General features: G+C 42.0%; 1 protein-coding gene across 7 annotated transcripts; it reads left to right on the top strand.

The window, feature by feature from the left end:
- Positions 1–126: 126 nt before the first annotated feature.
- zgc:113363 (uncharacterized protein LOC791449 homolog) lies at positions 127–9,015 on the top strand. Of its 7 annotated transcripts, none has more exons than XR_006079174.1 (6): positions 133–379; positions 1,278–1,509; positions 2,485–2,628; positions 2,779–3,045; positions 6,088–6,648; positions 6,766–9,015. XR_006079174.1 is itself a non-coding variant. In XM_042299838.1 (5 exons), the coding sequence occupies exons 2-5, from the start codon at positions 1,323–1,325 to the stop codon at positions 6,342–6,344; spliced, it is 852 nt and encodes a 283-aa protein (XP_042155772.1). In that variant the 5' UTR covers positions 127–379; positions 1,278–1,322; the 3' UTR covers positions 6,345–9,015. The 7 variants fall into 7 exon arrangements, 3 of the variants coding, with proteins under 3 accessions (XP_042155772.1, XP_042155771.1, XP_042155770.1); XR_006079173.1 differs by having other exon boundaries at positions 6,088–6,730; XR_006079175.1 differs by having other exon boundaries at positions 6,088–7,104; positions 7,263–9,015.
- The last annotated feature ends 14,075 nt before the right edge of the window (positions 9,016–23,090 follow it).

Raw genomic sequence — 23,090 nt, 5'->3', positions numbered from 1 at the left:
AAAGTTTTTTGGGAAACATAGGTTAGGCATAATCAAATGCCAAGTGTGTCAAATATTCAACAGCTGACTAGATAGACGCATCCCTAGTTAGCTCTAATGATTTGAACACATTGACCCGAGTTTCTTACTGTGGGAAAGGAAGCGGAGGTGGTCTATCTTGATGACGCTAGACCCCATCCCGGTCTCGCACTCAAACTGCTGCCCGGTTCATCCGCTAACGCGCATCTGTCAGCGCAGTCACTGCTCGCTTTTAAGACCAACACATGAGACGAGTCTATTACCGACAGAATGTGGCGGGATGTCAAGTTTTTCCGATAGTTTACAAACTCATGTTTTCTGCATTGTTTCACCCGTGGTCTAAGACTGGCATCAAGTTCAGGTAAGCATACTAATAGGTTAAAATGAGCGGGTTTTGTTTGGGATAGTTTCTTACTGTGTGGGCGTTGATTTATTTGGAAGATTCATTTGTTTTTCATAGCAGTTTACCAGGTGGCCTTAATTCATAACGATATGAATTAATGATATAAAAAATTATAGCCCTAGAATACTTCATTTGCGCATTTCCATGAACTATGACATCTGTTAATAACTGGTTAGTAAAAGTTCAGTTTAAAATAAGTAAAGTAACATTTTAGTAGCCAATTCAAGAAAGACTTGTAAGGCAATGACTAATATGACTAATAAACTAAAGTTAGTCTGAATGTTGATTTGTTGTCAACGAACCAATGTTGTCCGGTAATCATAAAGATTACGCATGAAACGTCAAGACGTGGAGAAGACAACACAAGTTAAAAATAGGCTGAGTGAATATTTAAAAAAATAAAATAAGGGAAGACATTGCATATGAAAAATGGAAAATGTTAAATCATTGTACCCTAAATATGTCCATTCACCTAGTTTTAAATGTTCCCTACTGTACTCTGAGTCCACTCAGTTAACCATCCATACAAGGGTGTTTTGCTCATGGAACAAGTCCTTTAAACTTCTGTGTAATGAACATCTCTGAGATCAATTTCACATCTGAAATTGTTTTTCTGTCTATTTTAATTCATTTCATAATGTTTAGTTTAGGCCGGGATTTAATCTGATCGCGTTTTGTTGGCTAAGCACCTTTTAAAAGCAATGTTTTTGCATTTGCAGAAACCACTTTTACGTTTAAACGTGGTATAGATCAGGTCAAACGGAAAATTACCTTTAAATGTCAAGAGCAATATATAACTTGGATCTACCACTGATGAGATTGAATCCCAGCCTTTAACCTCCTGTGTTATGTTCAGGGTTGGTAACAGGTGTCTGGAGAGGAGCCTGGCTGTCTGGACAACATGGAGCTGCTGCAGCAGGGGAGGACAGGAGAGACAGTCATCAGTCAGGACAGGGTCAAGGGACAGGAGGTGGCCAAGTGCCCCCTGGACCTGCCAGAGTACCAGACCACACAGCCACAGCCACAGCCACTACCCAATGTTTTTACCCAACAGCCACTGTCTAATGGGACAGCCGGGGAACACAAAGGTGAGGTTATAGTGGATACAGGTGGGGTTATAGTGGATACAGGTTGGGTTATAGTGGCTACAGGTGAGGTTATAGTGCATACAGGTGAGGTTATAGTGATTACAGGTGAGGTTATAGTGGATACAGGTTGGGTTATAGTGGGGAAAGGTGAGGTTAAATTGGATACAGGTTAGGTTATAGTGGCTACAGGTGAGGTTATAGTGCATACAGGTGAGGTTATAGTGATTACAGGTGAGGTTATAGTGATTACAGGTGAGGTTATAGTGATTACAGGTTGGGTTATAGTGGGGAAAGGTGAGGTTAAATTGGATACAGGTTAGGTTATAGTGGCTACAGGTGAGGTTATAGTGCATACAGGTGAGGTTATAGTGATTACAGGTGAGGTTATAGTGGATACAGGTGGGGTTATAGTGGCTACAGGTGAGGTTATAGTGGCTACAGGTGAGGTTATAGTGGATACAGGTGAGGTTATAGTGGATACAGGTTGGGTTATAGTGGCTACAGGTGAGATTATAGTGGATACAGGTGAGGTTATAGTGATTACAGGTTGGGTTATAGTGGGGAAAGGTGAGGTTAAATTGGATACAGGTTAGGTTATAGTGGCTACAGGTGAGGTTATAGTGCATACAGGTGAGGTTATAGTGCATACAGGTGAGGTTATAGTGATTACAGGTGAGGTTATAGTGATTACAGGTTGGGTTATAGTGGGGAAAGGTGAGGTTAAATTGGATACAGGTTAGGTTATAGTGGCTACAGGTGAGGTTATAGTGCATACAGGTGAGGTTATAGTGATTACAGGTGAGGTTATAGTGCATACAGGTGAGGTTATAGTGATTACAGGTGAGGTTATATTGAATACAGGTTAGGTTATAGTAGACAAATATGTATACCATGTTTATGTATATGTATACCTGTACTGGTTCAGCAGAGCTCCCAGGGCCCTCTGTAAGTGTCATTGTGTTGATCCTGGTTCAGCAGAGCTCCCAGGGCCCTCTGTAAGGTCTGCCAGAGCTGATGGTGAAGATAGTGATGATTCTATGACAGATCTCAACACAACTGACGACGCGTCACATCTCCTACCAAACAGTATACCATCAAACCCATACCATCCCCTGAGAGGTAATGCTACTGATAATGGTGGAAACACTTCAAAACATTACTTCAACAGCTTCTCCTTTTATTACCTTTATTATAAATGTTCAGCGCTGTATAAAGTAAACATTGATTGATTGATTGATTGATTGATTGATTGACTGCTCACTCACACAGTAGAGCTTCCCAGCGGGGTCCCTGTGTCGTCCAGTCCGAAAACTTCCCCCAAGACCCTGATCAACGGAGCCTCCCCCTCCCCCGTCTGTACCCCTCCATCTGCCTCTCTTAACCAGAGAGGATGGAGCCCTCCTCAGTCCCCTCAGTCCCCAGCCTGTGACAGACACCATGGGCACCCTATTAAAAAACAACACCTGCCGTCCACCACAAGGAGCCAGAACTTATTGAAAGCTGACGCCACTCAGATAAAGGAAATAGCTGGAGATGGTGAGAATAAAAACAAATTATTCTACGTTTCATAGACAGTCAATATATATAGTGTATACAATATATTATTGTGGACACAGGTGGGGCTATAGTGGATACAGGTGAGGTTATAGTGGACACAGGTGGGGTTATTGTGGACACAGGTGGGGTTATAGTGGATACAGGTGGGGTTATAGTGGACACAGGTGGGGTTATAGTGGACACAGGTGGGGTTATAGTGGATACAGGTGGGGTTATAGTGGATACAGGTGGGGTTATAGTGGATACAGGTGGGGTTATAGTGGATACAGGTGGGGTTATAGTGGACACAGGTGGGGTTATAGTAGATACAGGTGGGGTTATAGTGGATACAGGTGGGGTTATAGTGGATACAGGTGGGGTTATAGTGGTTACAGGTGGGGTTATAGTGGATACAGGTGGGGTTATAGTGGCTACAGGTGGGGTTATAGTGGACACAGGTGGGGTTATAGTAGATACAGGTGGGGTTATAGTGGATACAGGTGGGGTTATAGTGGATACAGGTGGGGTTATAGTGGATACAGGTGGGGTTATAGTGGACACAGGTGGGGTTATAGTGGATACAGGTGGGGTTATAGTGGATACAGGTGAGGTTATAGTGGATACAGGTGGGGTTATAGTGGACACAGGTGGGGTTATAGTGGATACAGGTGGGGTTATAGTGGATACAGGTGGGGTTATATTGGATACAGGTGGGGTTATAGTGGATACAGGTGGGGTTATAGTGGATACAGGTGGGGTTATAGTGGATACAGGTGGGGTTATAGTGGATACAGGTGGGGTTATAGTGGATACAGGTGGGGTTATAGTGGATACAGGTGGGGTTATAGTGGATACAGGTGGGGTTATAGTGGATACAGGTGGGGTTATAGTGGATACAGGTGGGGTTACAGTGGATACAGGTGGGGTTATAGTGGATACAGGTGGGGTTATAGTGGATACAGGTGGGGTTATAGTGGACACAGGTGGGGTTATAGTGGATACAAGTGGGGTTGTAGTGGACACAGGTGGGGTTATAGTGGATACAGGTGAGGTATGTTGTAACTTCGTTACACGTATGATTATACAAAAGCGGACAGAAAAGATGGGTAAGGACTGTGTAAAAAATGAACAGTAGAATAAGGTCTTGAGTTCGAAGAATATTTTTTGTTCAGGTGTTCGGGTCCCTTCTACACTGCTCAGGTAACGATAACTATGCCAGAAAAGGAGACACCTCATTGGTCTTAGCTGGCAGAATCATTGATTTGAACCAATGAAATAGGTTCCCGTCTGGGGCAGTGTGAACAGATCACCAGAGCACACATTGAGACATCCCCCCCCCCGTCACTACGATCTAGTCTTTATCATAAAGCCACCTTGAAGCCACATTCCCCTCTGACAGCTTTATCAGTTCTGCTGTCTGGCCCCTCACCATCAGGCAGCCACCGATAAACGGTTGGGACACGTTGACCTGGTGGCGTTACACAAGTCACCAAACGGCTAAAAAGAAAACCTTGTGGTTTTGTTATTATTAAACTGGCTAAATACATGACATTTAATTGATTGATATGCCACCTATGACTTGTGTGTTTGTCTAAATGTAATATAATGTTCATCTGTCACTCCTCACCCTTCATGGCCTTAAATATACCGTATTTAATATAGAACATTATCAGGTGTTAACCCTGGGTCCTGGCCTTAAATATACAGTATTTAATATATAACATTATCAGGTGTTAACCCTGGGTCCTGGCCTTAAATATACCGTATTTAATATATAACATTATCAGGTGTTAACCCTGGGTGGGTCCTGACCTTAAATATACCGTATTTAATATATAACATTATCAGGTGTTAACCCTGGGTGGGTCCTGGCCTTAAATATACCGTATTTAATATATAACATTATCAGGTGTTAACCCTGGGTCCTGGCCTTAAATATACAGTATTTAATATATAACATTATCAGGTGTTAACCCTGGGTGGGTCCTGACCTTAAATATACCGTATTTAATATATAACATTATCAGGTGTTAACCCTGGGTGGTTCCTGACCTTAAATATACCGTATTTAATATATAACATTATCAGGTGTTAACCCTGGGTCCTGGCCTTAAATATACCGTATTTAATATATAACATTATCAGGTGTTAACCCTGGGTGGGTCCTGACCTTAAATATACCGTATTTAATATATAACATTATCAGGTGTTAACCCTGGGTCCTGGCCTTAAATATACCGTATTTAATATATAACATTATCAGGTGTTAACCCTGGGTGGGTCCTGACCTTAAATATACCGTATTTAATATATAACATTATCAGGTGTTAACCCTGGGTGGGTCCTGACCTTAAATATACCGTATTTAATATATAACATTATCAGGTGTTAACCCTGGGTCCTGGCCTTAAATATACCGTATTTAATATATAACATTATCAGGTGTTAACCCTGGGTGGGTCCTGGCCTTAAATATACCGTATTTAATATATAACATTATCAGGTGTTAACCCTGGGTCCTGGCCTTAAATATACCGTATTTAATATATAACATTATCAGGTGTTAACCCTGGGTGGGTCCTGGCCTTAAATATACCGTATTTAATATATAACATTATCAGGTGTTAACCCTGGGTCCTGGCCTTAAATATACCGTATTTAATATATAACATTATCAGGTGTTAACCCTGGGTCCTGGCCTTAAATATACCGTATTTAATATATAACATTATCAGGTGTTAACCCTGGGTCCTGGCCTTAAATATACCGTATTTAATATATAACATTATCAGGTGTTAACCCTGGGTCCTGGCCTTAAATATACCGTATTTAATATATAACATTATCAGGTGTTAACCCTGGGTGCTGGCCTCTGTGTGGTCTTTTCTTGTATTTAACCAGGAAAAGACCGTTGAGGTTAGTAACCTCTTTTAGGATGGGGACCTGTCATGAGGTCAGCAGGAAGTAGTCAGCATATACACAAAACACAAGAACACAATATATTCTCTATATTCTAATTAAATATATGTTATCCCCCCCCAGACTGCTGTGTACACTGTGTCCTGGCCTGTCTGTTCTGTGAGGTGCTATCCCTGTGCTCAGTGCTGGCCCAGTGTCTGGTGTGCGGAGAGGGCTGTGAGGTGCTGTGTTGCTGTGGGGAGGGGGCTGCCGGCGGGTTGGCCTGTGGGGAGGACGCCTGCTCTGCCCTGTTGGATTGTGGGATACTAGAGGACTGCTGCGAGTCTTCAGACTGTCTGGAGATCTGTCTGGAGTGTTGTTCTATCTGCTTCCCTGTGTAGCAGAAGAAGAAGAAGAAGAGGAGGAAGATTGAAACATTTGACAGAAAGACAGGTGGAGTGACTCTGTGTTAGGCCTCCTAAATGGACTGAGCCTTAATAGACGGGACAAATGACCACAACCACCATGTTGAACACTTTTCATTACCCCCCAGTCAGATGTCTCTGTTCTACACCAACATTCATTAAACTTTGGCTTTTGGGTTTATTTAATATCAGTGTTTATTTTGCAAAGCCATTAAGCCACAGCACAGGTTGAGGATGAGATATTGTACTGAGCAGTCTGACCAGTCAGGTTGAGGATGAGGTGTTGTAGTGAGCAGTCTGACCAGTCAGGTTGAGGATGAGGTGTTGTACTGAGCAGTCTGACCAGTCAGGTTGAGGATGAGGTGTTGTAGTGAGCAGTCTGACCAGTCAGGATGAGGTGTTGTAGTGAGCAGTCTGACCAGTCAGGTTGAGGATGAGGTGTTGTAGTGAGCAGTCTGACCAGTCAGGTTGAGGATGAGGTGTTGTACTGAGCAGTCTGACCAGTCAGGATGAGGTGTTGTAGTGAGCAGTCTGACCAGTCAGGATGAGGTGTTGTAGTGAGCAGTCTGACCAGTCAGGATGAGGTGTTGTAGTGAGCAGTCTGACCAGTCAGGATGAGGTGTTGTAGTGAGCAGTCTGACCAGTCAGGATGAGGTGTTGTAGTGAGCAGTCTGACCAGTCAGGTTGAGGATGAGGTGTTGTAGTGAGCAGTCTGACCAGTCAGGTTGAGGATGAGGTGTTGTACTGAGCAGTCTGACCAGTCAGGATGAGGTGTTGTAGTGAGCAGTCTGACCAGTCAGGTTGAGGATGAGGTGTTGTAGTGAGCAGTCTGACCAGTCAGGTTGAGGATGAGGTGTTGTAGTGAGCAGTCTGACCAGTCAGGTTGAGGATGAGGTGTTGTAGTGAGCAGTCTGACCAGTCAGGTTGAGGATGAGGTGTTGTACTGAGCAGTCTGACCAGTCAGGTTGAGGATGAGGTGTTGTAGTGAGCAGTCTGACCAGTCAGGTTGAGGATGAGATGTTGTACTGAGCAGTCTGACCAATCAGGATGAGATGTTGTACTGAGTAGTCTTACCAGTCAGGTTGAGATGTACTGAGCAGTCTGACCAAAAATGGAAAAATCAATCGTAAAATTGAATTAATTCTCAAAAATGTGAGTGTTTTTTGATAGCAAACTAGGACTAAGGGAAGAATACAATAAAAGCTGAAGAAGGATTGACAAGTCGACGTCGAGGAAGTAATGACTGTAGATCATGACAGTTAACAGTACAGTGATACAGATGGAGCAGCTTCGTTAGAGCCAGTTGGCTACAGCAGGAAAAGAATCCTGCAGCAACAGGAAATGGGAATTATTGTTCTGGATTATAATTAATGGACATATTTTTTGTAGGGGTTGATACAGTATTCATAAGGGAAAATCTAGTCTGTAATTTCATAGTGGAAATTACAATCTTTAGAAGCTTTTTTTTATGATCTCAAATACGGCATCTGTATTTTTTTTAAAAATTTTACAATATGAGATTTAACATTGGTTTATAAGATATGCTGTTACAATATGAGATTTAACATTGGTTTATAAGATATGCTGTTACAATATGAGATTTAACATTGGTTTATAAGATATGCTGTTACAATATGAGATTTAACATTGGTTTATAAGATATGCTGTTACAATATGAGATTTAACATTGGTTTATGAGATATGCTGTTACAATATGAGATTTAACATTGGTTTATAAGATATGCTGTTACAATATGAGATTTAACATTGGTTTATAAGATATGCTGTTACAATATGAGATTTAACATTGGTTTATAAGATATGCTGTTACAATATGAGATTTAACATTGGTTTATAAGATATGCTGTTACAATATGAGATTTAACATTGGTTTATAAGATATGCTGTTACAATATGAGATTTAACATTGGTTTATGAGATATGCTGTTACAATATGAGATTTAACATTGGTTTATAAGATATGCTGTTACAATATGAGATTTAACATTGGTTTATAAGATATGCTGTTACAATATGAGATTTAACATTGGTTTATGAGATATGCTGTTACAATATGAGATTTAACATTGGTTTATAAGATATGCTGTTACAATATGAGATTTAACATTGGTTTATAAGACATCTTGTGCCACTTGCCTCTGTCTGGACGAGTACACACTCTACATCATCTATGTGAAAATTAAGCTGTTTCATTTTGTATTGATGAGATCTTTCAACAATCAATATGCAATTCTGAAAACATATCTACATAGACAACATGTTGAAAGACAAGATGATTAGAAAAGTAGGTGAAACATGGAGTTTTAAGCCTCTACTAAACCTTCTCCTCTCCTTGTCCTAAAACAGTCACACCTGAAATATCACTGTTTTCCTGTCTTTAACTGGCAGGAAATCTGTTTCGTATCTGGATGCTAAGTATACAGTATCTAGTCTGGATGTTAAGTATACAGTATCTAGTCTGGATGCTAAGTATACAGTATCTAGTCTGGATGTTAAGTATACCGTATCTAGTCTGGATGTTAAGTATACAGTATCTAGTCTGGATGTTAAGTATACAGTATCTAGTCTGGATGCTAAGTATACAGTATCTAGTCTGGATGTTAAGTATACAGTATCTAGTCTGGATGCTAAGTATACAGTATCTAGTCTGGATGTTAAGTATACAGTATCTAGTCTGGATGTTAAGTATACAGTATCTAGTCTGGATGCTAAGTATACAGTATCTAGTCTGGATGCTAAGTATACAGTATCTAGTCTGGATGCTAAGTATACAGTATCTAGTCTGGATGCTAAGTATACAGTATCTAGTCTGGATGCTAAGTATACAGTATCTAGTCTGGATGCTAAGTATACAGTATCTAGTCTGGATGCTAAGTATACAGTATCTAGTCTGGATGCTAAGTATACAGTATCTAGTCTGGATGTTAAGTATACAGTATCTAGTCTGGATGCTAAGTATACAGTATCTAGTCTGGATGTTAAGTATACAGTATCTAGTCTGGATGCTAAGTATACAGTATCTAGTCTGGATGCTAAGTATACAGTATCTAGTCTGGATGTTAAGTATACAGTATCTAGTCTGGATGTTAAGTATACAGTATCTAGTCTGGATGCTAAGTATACAGTATCTAGTCTGGATGCTAAGTATACAGTATCTAGTCTGGATGTTAAGTATACAGTATCTAGTCTGGATGCTAAGTATACAGTATCTAGTCTGGATGCTAAGTATACAGTATCTAGTCTGGATGTTAAGTATACAGTATCTAGTCTGGATGTTAAGTATACAGTATCTAGTCTGGATGCTAAGTATACAGTATCTAGTCTGGATGCTAAGTATACAGTATCTAGTCTGGATGTTAAGTATACAGTATCTAGTCTGGATGTTAAGTATACAGTATCTAGTCTGGATGTTAAGTATACAGTATCTAGTCTGGATGTTAAGTATACAGTATCTAGTCTGGATGTTAAGTATACAGTATCTAGTCTGGATGCTAAGTATACAGTATCTAGTCTGGATGCTAAGTATACAGTATCTAGTCTGGATGCTAAGTATACAGTATCTAGTCTGGTTTAAGAGTACATTGTCTAGTCTGGATGTTAAGTATAAAGTATCTAGTTTGGATGTTAAAAACCTCTACAGGATCGGTGTCCCCCCCACGGGACGGTTAAGCTAACATAGGCTAATGTGATTAGCATGAGGTTGTATGTAACAAGAACATTTCCCAGGACATAAACATATCTGATATGGGCAGAAAGCTTAAATTCTTGTTAATCTAACTGCACTGTCTGATTTAGAGTAGCTATTACAGTGAAATAATGCCATGTGATTGTTTGAGGAGAGTGCACAGTTATGAACTTGAAAATGTGTCAATAAACCAATTAGGCACCTTTGGGCAGTCTTGATACAACATTTTGAACAGATGTACAATGGTTCTTTGGATCAGTCTACAACTTTGCACAAACACTGCTGCCATCTAGTGGTCAACATTTAATTGCGCCAGGGCTGGAATAATACATTATGGCCTCACTCTTGCATTTCAACGATGATGGTACAACAACAACAAAAAATTATGTTTATTTCTTTGTATTATCTTTTACCAGATCTAATGTGTTATATTCTACTACATTAATTACACATGTCCACAAACTTCAAAGTGTTTCCTTTCAAATGGTATCATGAATATGCATATCCTTGATTCAGGTCCTGAGCTACAGGCAGTTAGATTTGGCATGTCATTTTAGGCGTAAATTGGAAAAAAAGTTGGATCCTTATTAAGAGTTTTTTAAGTACACAGTATATACTGGTTTAAGAGTACAGTATCTAGTCTGGATGTTAAGTAGACAATATCTAGTCTGGATGTTAAGTAGACAATATCTAGTCTGGATTTTAAGTATATAGTATCTAGTCTGGATATTAATTATACAATATCTAGTGTGGATGTTAAGTATATAGTATCTAGTCTGGATATTAACATGCATGGTTATTGAACTGTGTCAATAACCATGTGTCCATCCACAGTTTTTAAAGTCATACCGTCTTTTTTTTTTTTAAATCAAGAGAAAGTTTCTATACAATTTTATAAATGCAGATTATAATTTGTTAATTCGACATGGTGGGCTATTTTTGTATCTGTAAAATTAGTTATGTGAGAAATGGTTGTGGAAACGCCTGTACAGTGGGGCAAAAAAAGTATTTAGTCAGCCATCAATTGTGCAAGTTCTCCCACTTAAAAAGATGAGAGAGGCCTGTACTTTTCATCATAGGTACACTTCAACTATGACAGACAAAATGAGAAAGAAAATTCCAGAAAATCACATTGTAGGATTTTTCATGAATTTATTTGCAAATTATGGTGGAAAATAAGTATTTGGTCACCTACAAACAAGCAAGATTTCTGGCTCTCACAGACCTGTAACTTCTTCTTTAAGAGGCTCCTCTGTCCTCCACTCGTTACATGTATTAATGGCACCTGTTTGAACTTGTTATCAGTATAAAAGACACCTGTCCACAACCTCAAACAGTCACACTCCAAACTGTATGTGAAAATATTGCTTTAATAACCAACATAACAAAGTAAAAGTCATGTTATGTTGTGCCGTCCTCCCACTATGACTCGGGGAATCATGCAGTTTATTAGGCTACAGATTAAACCATTTATGATGAACTTCACAGGGTGGCGAAAGTGTACGGTGACGAGTTCAATGAGCCTTTTCAATTAATATCGAGGGTCTTATTCTGGTGACATGAGGATCGATTCCTGGCTGCCGTTTGACAAATAATAATCACATCATGTAGACTAGACAACCCACACTGTATCTGCCAGCTGTTGGCAAGATCACACCTGCCAAGACCAGAGTGGGCACCTGCCAAGACTGGAGTGGGCACCTGCCAAGACCGGAGTAGGAACCTGCCAAGAACGGAGTGGGAACCTGCCAAGACCAGAGTGGGCACCTGCCAAGACCAGAGTGGGCACCTGCCAAGACCGGAGTGGGCACCTGCCAAGGAGAAAAAAAATAAAATATCACATTGTCATAAGTATTCAGACCCTTTACTCAGTACTTGGTTGAAGCATCTTTGGCAGCGATTACAGCCTTGAATCAAATAAAATCAAATTGTATTGGTCACATACACATGTTTAGCAGATGTTACTGCGGGTGTAGCAAAATGCTTGTGTTTCTAGCTCCAACAGTGCAGTAATATCTAACAATTTCACAACAATACACACAATACACACAAAGTGAAGGAATGGAGCTAAGAATATAGAAATATATGGACGAGAAATGTCAGTGTTGCACAGCCTAAGATACAGTAGAATAGAATAGAATACAGTATATACATGTACCAGGCGGAGATACAGTCCAACAGTATGCTTTCAATTGTGCATCTGTAAAAGTTTGTGAGGGTTTTAGGTGCCAAGCCACATTTCAAATGTCTTCTTGGGTTTGACGCTACAAGCTTGGCATACCTGTATTTGGGGAGTTTCTCCCATTCTTCTCTGCAGATCCTCTCAAGCACTGTCGGTTGGATGGGGAGCGTCGCTGCACAGCTACTTTCAGGTCTCTCCAGAGATGTTCAAATGGGTTCAAGTCCAGGCTCTGGCTGGGCCACTCAAGGACATTCAGAGACTTGTCCCGAAGCCACTCCTAAGTTGTCTTGGATGTGTGCTTAGGGTCGTTGTCCTGTTGGAAGGTTAACCTTCGTCCCAGTCTGAGGTCCTGAGCACGCTGGAGCAGGTTTTCATCAAGGATCTCTCTGTACTTTTCTCTGTTCATTCTTCCCTCTATCCTGACTAGTCTCCCAGTCCCTGCTGATGAAAAACATCCTGGATGGTGCCAGGTTTCCTCCAGACGTGACACTTGGCATATAGGCCAAAGACTTCAATCTTGGTTTCATCAGACCAGAGAATCTTGTTTCTCATGTTCTGAGAGTCTTTAGGTGCCTTTTGGCAAACTCCAAGTGGACTGTCATGTGCTTTTACTGAGGAAGTGGCTTCCATTAGGCCTGATTGTTGGAGTGCTGCAGAGATGGGTTTCCTTCTGGAAGGTTCTCCCATCTCTACAGAGGTCAACTCCCTGACCAAGGCCTTTCCCCCTCAATTGCTCACTTTAGCCTGCCGGCCAGCTCTAGGAAGAGTCTTGTTGGTTCCAAACTTCTTCCATTTAAGAATGATGGAGGCCATTGAGTTCTTTGGGGACCTTCAATGTTGCAGAAACGTTTTTGTACCCTTCCCCAGATCTTTGCCTCGACACAATCCTTTCCCAGAACTCTACGGCCAATTCCTTGGACCTCAAGGCTTGGTTTCTGCTCTGACATGCATTATCAACTGTGGGACCTTATATAGACAGGCGTGTGCCTTTCCAAATCATGTCCAATCAAGTGAATTTACCACAGGTGGACCACAATCAAGTTGTAGAAACATCCCAAGCATGATCAATGTAAACAGGATGCACCTGAGCTCATTTTTGAGTTTCATCACAAAGGGTCTGAAAACTCATGTAAATAAAGTATCTGTTTTTTAATTTTTTACATTTGCACAAAATAAAAATAAAATGTTTTCACTTTGTCATTAAGGGGTATTGTGTGTAGATAGATGAGAAAAAAATATATTTAATACATTTTAGAGTAAGGTTGCAACGTAACAAAATGTGGAAAATGTAAAGGGGTCTGAATACTTTCTAAATGCGCTGTACCAGGTTTTCCCGTTCTATTCTGACCGCGCCTGTCGGAGCTAGTCTCTGGTCGATGGTCAGAGTCGGACCGAAGTGGAACAGGAAATATCTGTTGATTGTAGCGATGTGCCAAGCCATCCACAACAGGAAGCAGAGGAAATGACTGAAATGACAGGGCTGGCTGACACTAGAGGCCCGTCGGAGGCTGCGAACCAAGCCCTGCTTCTGCTGACCCCACGACCCCCAGGCAGAGACCGAGTCGGACCGCCACACATCAAAGAAATGGGCCATCGGCCAGACAGGAAGCAGCTTTCACAGTGCTACCCACCCCAGCACCCTATCTCAAGCTTAGGGCCAGGCCCAGCCACCCACCCCTATCGCAGGGCACCCAGCCTTCTCAGAGGCTCTGCCAGCCCTGGTCCAGGTCAGCTAGACAGACCTCATCTGTCTACAAGCTACAGGCTGATCCATGCCACTAACAGCTCTGATGACAATCTTTATTTTGTTGTTCAACAGAGCTGCAGAAGAGAACAGGGTGCTGACGTACAGATGTAGTATCTTAATTTGATCACTGTTGTCGCAGAGAACGTTGTAGGGTATTCAAGGCTTAAAAAGGCTTCTAAAGTTTGTCATTTCCTCTTATATTTGTCCTGTTACACGCAAATGTTTTTCTTCTTCATATCACAACACCTGAGAGACCCGCAGGGTCATGGCCAGGAGCACTTAGAGTTCAATGCCTTGCTCAAGGGCACAGCAACAGATTTGTTTATTTCACCTTGTCGGCTCCGGTATTCAAACCAGAAATCTTTCGGTTACTGACCCAACTCTCTAACCTCGAGGCTACCTGCCACCCTATTAAACTGACAGATTTGATTTGCCCTTACACAAAAAAAGGATTAACCCCTACAAAAAAAGCGAATTAATTATAATCCACATAATAATTCCCATTTTCTGTTGCTGTAGGATTATTTCTTGCTGTGAGAAACTGGTCAAATTAAGATATCACACCTGTAGAACAAACCCTAATCCTGGCACATTCCAGAAGACCACTACACCAGCAGCCTGTGTGTCTGGAACCAGGTGCCCAGACCAACCAAGTTCTACTGAGATCAGGGTTGGGGTCAATACCATTTAAATTTAGGAAGTACACTAAAATGTAAATTCTCCAATGCTTTTTAATGAGGAAAATTTGAAATTGGAATTTGGTTAACTTTCTAAATTGACAACAACCCTGATTGAGATGGGGTTTCTCTCTTTCTTTTTTTAGAACGGGGGCTATGTATGAAACATTAAGAACACCTGCTCTTTCCATGAAATAGACTGACCAGGTGAGTCCAGGTGAAAGCTATGTTAAATCCACAATCAGTATACGGTAGTAGATGAAAGGGAGGAGACAGGTTAAAGAAGGATTTGTTTAAGCCTTGAGAAAATTGAGACATGGATTGTGTATGTGTGCCATTCAGCGGGTGAATGGGCAAGACATAAAATATATGCAATTTAATATTAGGAAGCTGTTGCAAATGTTTGGTTTACTCAGTGTATAGTGCAATAACAAAGCAACGAGCAGAGCAGCCCTTTCCTAATCCAGTAATATTGATTGGGGCTTTTATACAAACAGATAAAGGGCGTCAGTGATGGTGCTGGTGCCAACACCAATATCCCTTATCGCGCCATCACTGGGCCCACATGGCTAAGTGAAACAGGCCTCTCTCTCTGTGGATAATACCTATTCTAGGGCCCGTCCCAATGGCACCTTATTCCCCATAGGACTCTGTTCAAAAGTAGTGCACTTTATAGGGGGTGACCAAACCATGAACTGGCCTACTGATTGAACGGGACTCGTTATGTTTAGGGGTCTTAGTTCCTCGTTAACTGTTCTGTACACTGGCGTTCCACTGATTGAGCTGCACTCGTTATGTTTAGTGGTCTTAGGTCCTCGTTAACTGTTCTGTACACTGGCGTTCCACTGATTGAGCTGCACTCGTTATGTTTAGTGGTCTTAGGTCCTCGTTAACTGTTCTGTACACTGGCGTTCCACTGATTGAGCTGCACTCGTTATGTTTAGTGGTCTTAGGTCCTCGTTAACTGTTCTGTACACTGGCGTTCCACTGATTGAGCTGCACTCGTTATGTTTAGTGGTCTTAGGTCCTCGTTAACTGTTCTGTACACTGGCGTACCCATGGTTTATGGGGGCCCACAACAATTTGTTCAAACTGTATTTATGATTATATGACAAGATTTTATGTTGATAATAATTATGTTAAACAATTTCTGATATATCACATGACTTTGATAAATGTTTCTTTCTAAGTAAAATCAGGATTCTGCCTCTACTGCCGTTCATTCCAATTAGACTGTTTTGGATTTCTACTTGACCAATATGGCTGACATTTTCACCCCATTCTGGAACTTCAAGAGTTATTGACATAGCCTCTCTAGTCATTTAAACGGATCTCTGTGGTCGCCTCCCCATATAATAACAACAGGGAATAGGGTGCCATTTGGGACGCACCTCTAAACCTCCCAGGCTCCACTGCCTCCAACTCCCAAACAGGTCAGAGGTTATTAAAACAACAACCGTCTGGAACGTCAGTTAACCCAGCGTGGATTAAAACAACAACCGTCTGGAACGTCAGCTAAACCAGCGTGGATTAAAACAACAACCGTCTGGAACGTCAGCTAACCCAGCGTGGATTAAAACAACAACCGTCTGGAACGTCAGTTAACCCAGCGTGGATTAAAACAACAACCGTCTGGAACGTCAGCTAACCCAGCGTGGATTAAAACAACAACCGTCTGGAACGTCAGTTAACCCAGCGTGGATTAAAACAACAACCGTCTGGAACGTCAGCTAAACCAGCGTGGATTAAAACAACAACCGTCTGGAACGTCAGCTAAACCAGCGTGGATTAAAACAACAACCGTCTGGAACGTCAGCTAAACCAGTGTGGATTAAAACAACAACCGTCTGGAACGTCAGCTAAACCAGCGTGGATTAAAACAACAACCGTCTGGAACGTCAGCTAACCCAGCGTGGATTAAAACAACAACCGTCTGGAACGTCAGCTAACCCAGCGTGGATTAAAACAACAACCGTCTGGAACGTCAATTAACTCAGCGTGGATTAAAACAACAACCGTCTGGAATGTCAGCTAAACCAGCGTGGATTAAAACAACAACCGTCTGGAACGTCAGCTAACCCAGCGTGGATTAAAACAACAACCGTCTGGAACGTCAGCTAACCCAGCGTGGATTAAAACAACAACCGTCTGGAACGTCAGCTAAACCAGCGTGGATTAAAACAACAACCGTCTGGAACGTCAGCTAAACCAGCGTGGATTAAAACAACAACCGTCTGAAACGTCAGCTAACCCAGCGTGGATTAAAACAACAACCGTCTGGAACGTCAGCTAACCCAGCGTGGATTAAAACAACAACCGTCTGGAACGTCAGCTAAACCAGCGTGGATTAAAACAACAACCGTCTGGAACGTCAGCTAAACCAGCGTGGATTAAAACAACAACCGTCTGGAACGTCAGCTAAACCAGCGTGGATTAAAACAACAACCGTCTGGAACGTCAGCTAAACCAGCGTGGATTAAAACAACAACCGTCTGGAACGTCAGCTAACCCAGCGTGGATTAAAACAACAACCGTCTGGAACGTCAGCTAACCCAGCGTGGATTAAAACAACAACCGTCTGGAACGTCAATTAACTCAGCGTGGATTAAAACAACAACCGTCTGGAATGTCAGCTAAACCAGCGTGGATTAAAACAACAACCGTCTGGAACGTCAGCTAACCCAGCGTGGATTAAAACAACAACCGTCTGGAACGTCAGCTAACCCAGCGTGGATTAAAACAACAACCGTCTGGAACGTCAGCTAAACCAGCGTGGATTAAAACAACAACCGTCTGGAACGTCAGCTAAACCAGCGTGGATTAAAACAACAACCGTCTGAAACGTCAGCTAACCCAGCGTGGATTAAAACAACAACCGTCTGGAACGTCAGCTAACCCAGCGTGGATTAAAACAACAACCGTCTGGAACGTCAGCTAAACCAGCGTGGATTAAAACAACAACCGTCTGGAACGTCAGCTAAACCAGCGTGGATTAAAACAACAACCGTCTGGAACGTCAGCTAAACCAGCGTGGATTAAAACAACAACCGTCTGGAACGTCAGCTAACCCAGCGTGGATTAAAACAACAACCGTCTGGAACGTCAGCTAAACCAGCGTGGATTAAAACAACAACCGTCTGGAACGTCAGCTAAACCAGCGTGGATTAAAACAACAACCGTCTGGAACGTCAGCTAAACCAGCGTGGATTAAAACAACAACCGTCTGGAACGTCAGCTAAACCAGCGTGGATTAAAACAACAACCGTCTGGAACGTCAGCTAAACCAGCGTGGATTAAAACAACAACCGTCTGGAACGTCAGCTAACTCAGCGTGGATTAAAACAACAACCGTCTGGAACGTCAGCTAAACCAGCGTGGATTAAAACAACAACCGTCTGGAACGTCAGCTAAACCAGCGTGGATTAAAACAACAACCGTCTGGAACGTCAGCTAACCCAGCGTGGATTAAAACAACAACGTGCGTCAGCCTCCACCACGGGGACATGTGGTGCTGCTCCTGAACATGTGTCAGCCTCCACCACGGGGACATGTGATGCTGCTCCTGAACATGTGTCAACCTCCACCACGGGGACATGTGGTGCTGCTCCTGAACATGTGTCAGCCTCCACCACGGGGACATGTGGTGCTGCTCCTGAACATGTGTCAGCCTCCACCACGGGGACATGTGGTGCTGCTCCTGAACATGTGTCAGCCTCCACCACGGGGACATGTGGTGCTGCTCCTGAACATGTGTCAACCTCTACTAGAGAGGTAAACAAGCCAAGCTAGAGTTAGGCTAGCTGGCTAGTTAGCCTAGTTAACTAAAACTGTGGGGAGATAAACTCTGTGATGGAGTTTTCTGAAGTACTTTTATTGGATTAAACAAGGGGAACTCCACACATAACATGTTCTTCTGCAAGAACTACAAGCATAGTAATAAATGTGCTTCAAATTCTTTATATTGTTACCAGTTATACATTTATTCTGAATGAGGATGGGAATTAAGAATCTATAGCCTAGGTTTTTATCACAGTCAGCATTCTAACAACAGTACTGTTTTACCTGTACAGGATGGAACATGTTCTGTGATTCACATCAGTCACTGGCTTCATTAATAAGTGCATTGACAACATCATCCCCACAGTGACTTTACGTTCATATCCTAACCAGACACCAGGGATTACAGGCAACATTCGCACTGACCTACAGGCTAGAGCTGATGCTTTCCAAAGAGCTGGACGCTAATCTTGACGTTTATAAGAAATCCCACTCTGCCCTCTGACGAACCATCAAACAGGCAAAGATTGAATCCTACTACACAGCTCTGACGCTCGTCGGATGTGGCAAGACTTGCAAACTGTCACGAATAACAAAGAGAAACCCAGCCACGAGCTGCCCAGTGACACACGCCTACCAAACTAACTAAATGCCTTCTATGCTCATGTCGAGGCAAGTAACACTGAATTATGCATGAGAGCACCAGCTGTTCTGGATGACTGTGTCATCACGCTCTCCGTAGCCAATGTGAGTAAAACCTTTAAACAGGTTAACATAACAAGAATGTAGGGCCAGATGGATTACCAAGACTCGTACTCAGAGCATGCGCTGACCAGCTGGCAAGTGTCTTCACTGACATTTTCAACCTCTGTAGGGGAGCTGTGGATAGCCACAGGGCGGTTAGTATGATTTCTTTAGAGTTTGCAGACTGAAATCGTCCGCTCCGGCTCCAATGAAGACAAATGGATCCCACTTGATATCCTGCAATGATTCTCTGGACCACTCACCGCAAACCGATTCCCACTGTACTGACTCATGCACTGACTCATGTACTGACTCATGCACTGACTCATGTACTGACTCATGCACTGACTCATGTACTGACTCATGCACTGACTCATGTACTGACTCATGCACTGACTCATGCACTGACTCATGCACTGACTCATGTACTGACTCATGCACTGACTCATGCACTGACTCATGCACTGACTCATGTACTGACTCATGGACTGACACATGCACGGACTCATGTACTGACTCATGCACTGACTCATGTACTGACACATGCACGGACTCATGTACTGACTCATGCACTGACTCATGCACTGACTCATGTACTGACTCATGCACTGACTCATGCACTGACTCCTGTACTGACTCATGCACTGACTCATGCACTGACTCATGTACTGACTCATGCCCTGACTCATGTACTGACTCATGTACTGACTCATGTACTGACTCATGCACTGACTCATGCACTGACTCATGTACTGACTCATGCACTGACTCATGTACTGACTCATGTACTGACTCATGCACTCTAGCTAACTACACGGTACAATTCATAATAGACTGGTACTATGTAGTCAGCTAGCTAAAAATAGATATTTCCATCCAGTACATAAATAATTTAGCTAAATAAACCAGAATATATTTCATGTTAATAAGCTGACCCCATCATTTTTAAGGTCAGACAATTTTGTCATATGATCATAGTATTTGGTCATGTGATCATGGTATTTGGTCATGTGATCATGGTATTTGGGCATATGGTCATGGTATTTGGTCATGTGATCATGGTATTTGGGCATGTGATCATGGTATTTGGTCATGTGATCATGGTATTTGGTGATATGATCATGGTATTTGGTGATATGATCATGGTATTTGGGCATGTGATCATGGTATTTGGTCATGTGATCATGGTATTTGGTGATATGATCATGGTATTTGGTTATATGATCATGGTATTTGGACATATGATCATGGTATTTGGTCATGTGATCATGGTATTTGGTCATGTGATCATGGTATTTGGTGATATGATCATGGTATTTGGTTATATGACCATGGTATTTGGACATGTGATCATGGTATTTGGTCGTGTGATCATGGTATTTGGTCATGTGATCATGGTATTTGGGCATATGATCATGGTATTTGGGCATATGATCATGTGATCAAAGACAGGCAATAGAGAGAGTAAGAGCACCACCCATGTTCAACTCTTCATCAAAACCAAATAGTAGTTATGGACACCAGTTCTAGTGTATAGACTGCACTCAACTACTCATTCAGTTCTAGTGTAGAGACTGTACTCAACTACTCATTCAGTTCTAGTGTAGAGACTGTACTCAACTACTCATTCAGTTCTAGTGTAGAGACTGTACTCAACTACTCATTCAGTTCTAGTGTAGAGGCTGTACTCAACTACTCATTCAGTTCTAGTGTAGAGACTGTACTCAACTACTCATTCAGTTCTAGTGTAGAGGCTGTACTCAACTACTCATTCAGTTCTAGTGTAGAGACTCCACTCAACTACTCATTCAGTTCTAGTGTAGAGGCTGTACTCAACTACTCATTCAGTTCTAGTGTAGAGACTGTACTCAACTACTCATTCAGTTCTAGTGTAGAGGCTGTACTCAACTACTCATTCAGTTCTAGTGTAGAGGCTGTACTCAACTACTCATTCAGTTCTAGTGTAGAGGCTGTACTCAACTACTCATTCAGTTCTAGTGTAGAGGCTGTACTCAACTACTCATTCAGTTCTAGTGTAGAGGCTGTACTCAACTACTCATTCAGTTCTAGTGTAGAGGCTGTACTCAACTACTCATTCAGTTCTAGTGTAGAGACTGTACTCAACTACTCATTCAGTTCTAGTGTAGAGGCTGTACTCAACTACTCATTCAGTTCTAGTGTAGAGGCTGTACTCAACTACTCATTCAGTTCTAGTGTAGAGACTGTACTCAACTACTCATTCAGTTCTAGTGTAGAGGCTGTACTCAACTACTCATTCAGTTCTAGTGTAGAGGCTGTACTCAACTACTCATTCAGTTCTAGTGTAGAGGCTGTACTCAACTACTCATTCAGTTCTAGTGTAGAGACTGTACTCAACTACTCATTCAGTTCTAGTGTAGAGGCTGTACTCAACTACTCATTCAGTTCTAGTGTAGAGGCTGTACTCAACTACTCATTCAGTTCTAGTGTAGAGGCTGTACTCAACTACTCATTCAGTTCTAGTGTAGAGACTGTACTCAACTACTCATTCAGTTCTAGTGTAGAGACTGTACTCAACTACTCATTCAGTTCTAATGTAGAGGCTGTAGAACTTCTAAGAGGACTGGCAGTAGAAGTGTGGAGCTTATTTCCCAATGTTGAAGCTCTGGCCAGGTTGCTCCTTGTCATAGCCTTTTTCCTCCTCTGAACCAGAAAGGAACTTTAGCGCCCCCAGGAGGTAGGCGACGTGGCTGCGCTCAACAAGGACACAAAGCAGATTGAACCATGTTGCTGTATGTCATATCCACCAGGAGAAACTGGATTACATAGATTAGAAAACAACATGTCAGAATTGTATTGCTGGCAGTGACAGGCGTCAAACTGGTATTTGGTGCATTTAAGTGAATTGAGACGGACGATCTGACCCCCGTCGGTAACACTGTATGCCCATATTTGTATAATGTTGCAAGCGGTTACGGACTGTTATTGAATGTGTATGTTTTTTTACTTGATCGGTGATTGGTGAATGACAGTGAGTTGATTCTTGACTATACTGATTGGCTGAGCAAGATGCCATATTGAAAAGTTATATTTTGTCTGTCGCTATATTATTTTCTGAATTAATACCGTATTTAAATTGTGTAACCAACTCCTTGTAAGTTAATTGGGTATAAGAAACGTGTTATTCAAGACCATGTACCAGCCAAGTGTGGTGAAGGGGTTTTAACATTTACATGTAGTTAAAGAACTAGTGTGTTGGTGACTATTACGGGTAAGAAACACAGTTTGAAGTAATATATAAACATATTGGTATTTCAGTTGTGATTGGGGTATATTGACCAAATGACCAAGACATGTATGTATTTTCCTTCATAATTCACCAGAAACAAACATTTCAATTTTATTTAATACCCCCAACAGGGGTGATGACACCGGACCTATTGAACCCCCAACAGGGGTGATGACACCGGACCTATTGACCCTGACCCCACGACATAAAGCTATGCCCCTTGCTGTGACTCTCATCTCTGTAACTACAACAGCAGTAGTTGCGTAATAAACGGTAATTATGCGCAATAGCATTTTGAACAACGGTAATTTATATGCTTGTGCCTCTCAGAAATGCATCTCCCTCCTCCTTTCCGCAACCACCAAAACACGATGCGTCAATACCAGGAGCTGCAGCACATATTGGAACATTGTAGAGTGGTTTTCTATTCTGCTTTTTTATTTGTTTTTTTTTATGCTACTGAACGGCTAAAGGTATGCAGGCAACATCAAAGACGTTGTCACCAGGAACCAGCGGCTGCTGAACCGCCACCGCTCCCATTTGCTGACTTTTTCGTAGCAGACGGACAGGTGTTGGTTGCCTTTATGTAAACAACTCACAGTTCTGGCAACATTATGCTCA

Source organism: Oncorhynchus tshawytscha, linkage group LG16, assembly GCF_018296145.1.
Source record: "Oncorhynchus tshawytscha isolate Ot180627B linkage group LG16, Otsh_v2.0, whole genome shotgun sequence".
Lineage (NCBI taxonomy): Eukaryota > Metazoa > Chordata > Actinopteri > Salmoniformes > Salmonidae > Oncorhynchus > Oncorhynchus tshawytscha.
This window is presented reverse-complemented; position numbering and strand designations above follow the sequence as displayed.